At 31.7% G+C, this 1657-nt stretch overlaps 1 protein-coding gene across 1 annotated transcript in view; it reads right to left on the bottom strand.

Moving 5' to 3' along the window:
* Positions 1-100: 100 nt before the first annotated feature.
* Positions 101-1657, bottom strand: part of LOC108630067 (elongation of very long chain fatty acids protein 6-like) — a gene marked incomplete at its 3' end in the record, with an annotated part of 4286 nt that continues 2729 nt past the window's right edge. Inside the window, exon 2 of the mRNA XM_018033129.2 lies at positions 101-542. Coding sequence (XP_017888618.1) covers positions 101-482 — 382 coding nt within the window. The remainder of the gene's footprint in view (positions 543-1657) is intronic.

Genomic DNA, 1657 nt, shown 5'->3' on the forward strand with positions numbered 1-1657 from the left:
ATATTAACAATAAAAAAAATTTACTTCACTTGGGAAAAAAAATAATTTATGCATTATTATTTGTACATTTGCCCAAAAGCAGTCAAAATTACTTCCTTGGGCAATCTAGTGTTAAACGTTAAATAATAAAACGAATTGAGGTAAAGTAAGTCGTACCTAGGTATGCAAACGCTATGGTGAAACCCATAATGCCTGAGCACGTGGATCAATTCCGGCGCGGTTCTAGTAAATCCAATAATGGAGAAGGTGGCGAGCACTGTGTTCCACAGCGCAAGTATGCCCCTAAGCTCGAATTTCGGCCTGTTCGACATGTAAGCCTGTCCGCCGAATATCAGTATCATATAAATGCCGCAGTAATAGAAACAGTTCGTCCAGTGTTTGGTCATCCATATTTTCGTGTCCAGGTGATGGAACGTTTCTTCGAAGTTGAAGATGAACGAATAGTTGGGTACAGTGACCTCCATATAATCCACTTTGTTCATCTTGAGTATGTAGTTTTTTTATAGTTCGCTTCTTGGAGAATACCCGCCTCTGGCAACTAACTGAAACGTAATAGAAGAGACCGTTAAAAAACGTGAAACTAGCATTCTTATCAAATGATTTTTTCTCCTCACAGTCTTCATTTTGTAACAGATTGCAACACCGCCATTACGTAAGGTTTACTATTTAATGTTTTTAGATTATATCAATACTTCTCGGTTTTAATTAATTTAATGAAAGTCGAAACGATTTCATTCACCAAATGAGAATTCTTATCTCCTGGCAAAGATAACGTCTCTACTGTCAATCGATTCGAATGCATCAGAAATTTACTTAACGGATTCATTGGACTTTGTATTCTAAACTTTCGATCCCCCTATCGGTGTGAAAACAGTTGGCTCTTTTTTTTTAAAAAAAAGGAACAAACAATCTATGTTCATGAATAATTCGTAAGATATTCATTCTCTTCATTCTTGACAAATTATATCAGTTATTTTTCTCCTTCCGGGATTTTAACATGTTTCTCTATACATAATACATAAGTTTGAAATAACTCATTAGTCAAGAAAAATGTAAAAAGAATAGATTATGTATATTTATTTTTATGTCTCAAATGAATGATCTTGTTACTGTATATAAATTGTAGCATTTACGTCACATAAGAATATGTTAAAAGTAGAAGAAGGAAAAAATAAGATCATTTATTACGAATTAAATCAAACTGATTAATTAATAAAATTAATGTCTGTTTTTTACATTTTTCCTTTACATGATATAAAATTGACAGTACAATTTACATAAGTAAATTTTCATTAGAAGCTCAGATAAAGGAAAGTTGAGAAAATCCCTCATGATTTCTACCAATTTTAATTTTGTAATTAATTTTTCTGTACACATCAATTAGTAAACTAATCTACCTAACTACTAAAAATAATTTAAGAATACACGGTAAAGCATTGAGATGCGCAGAATGATCAAAAACTGAACTGTGCCCGGGAACTCAGGTATAATATCTTATTAAACATTAAATGATGAAATGAAATGCTGTATGAATTGTTATTCAATCTCGTATGAATCATTGTATAAATAATTCTACTATACCTTCTTAACACTAGAAAGACTGAAACTTAGTATATACCTATATTGCCCAAAAGCAGTAAAAATGACTGCATTGTGA

The sequence above is a fragment of the Ceratina calcarata genome, unplaced genomic scaffold (genome assembly GCF_001652005.2).
Source record: "Ceratina calcarata isolate Rehan_Ccalc_2016 unplaced genomic scaffold, ASM165200v1 scaffold646, whole genome shotgun sequence".
Taxonomy (NCBI): domain Eukaryota; kingdom Metazoa; phylum Arthropoda; class Insecta; order Hymenoptera; family Apidae; genus Ceratina; species Ceratina calcarata.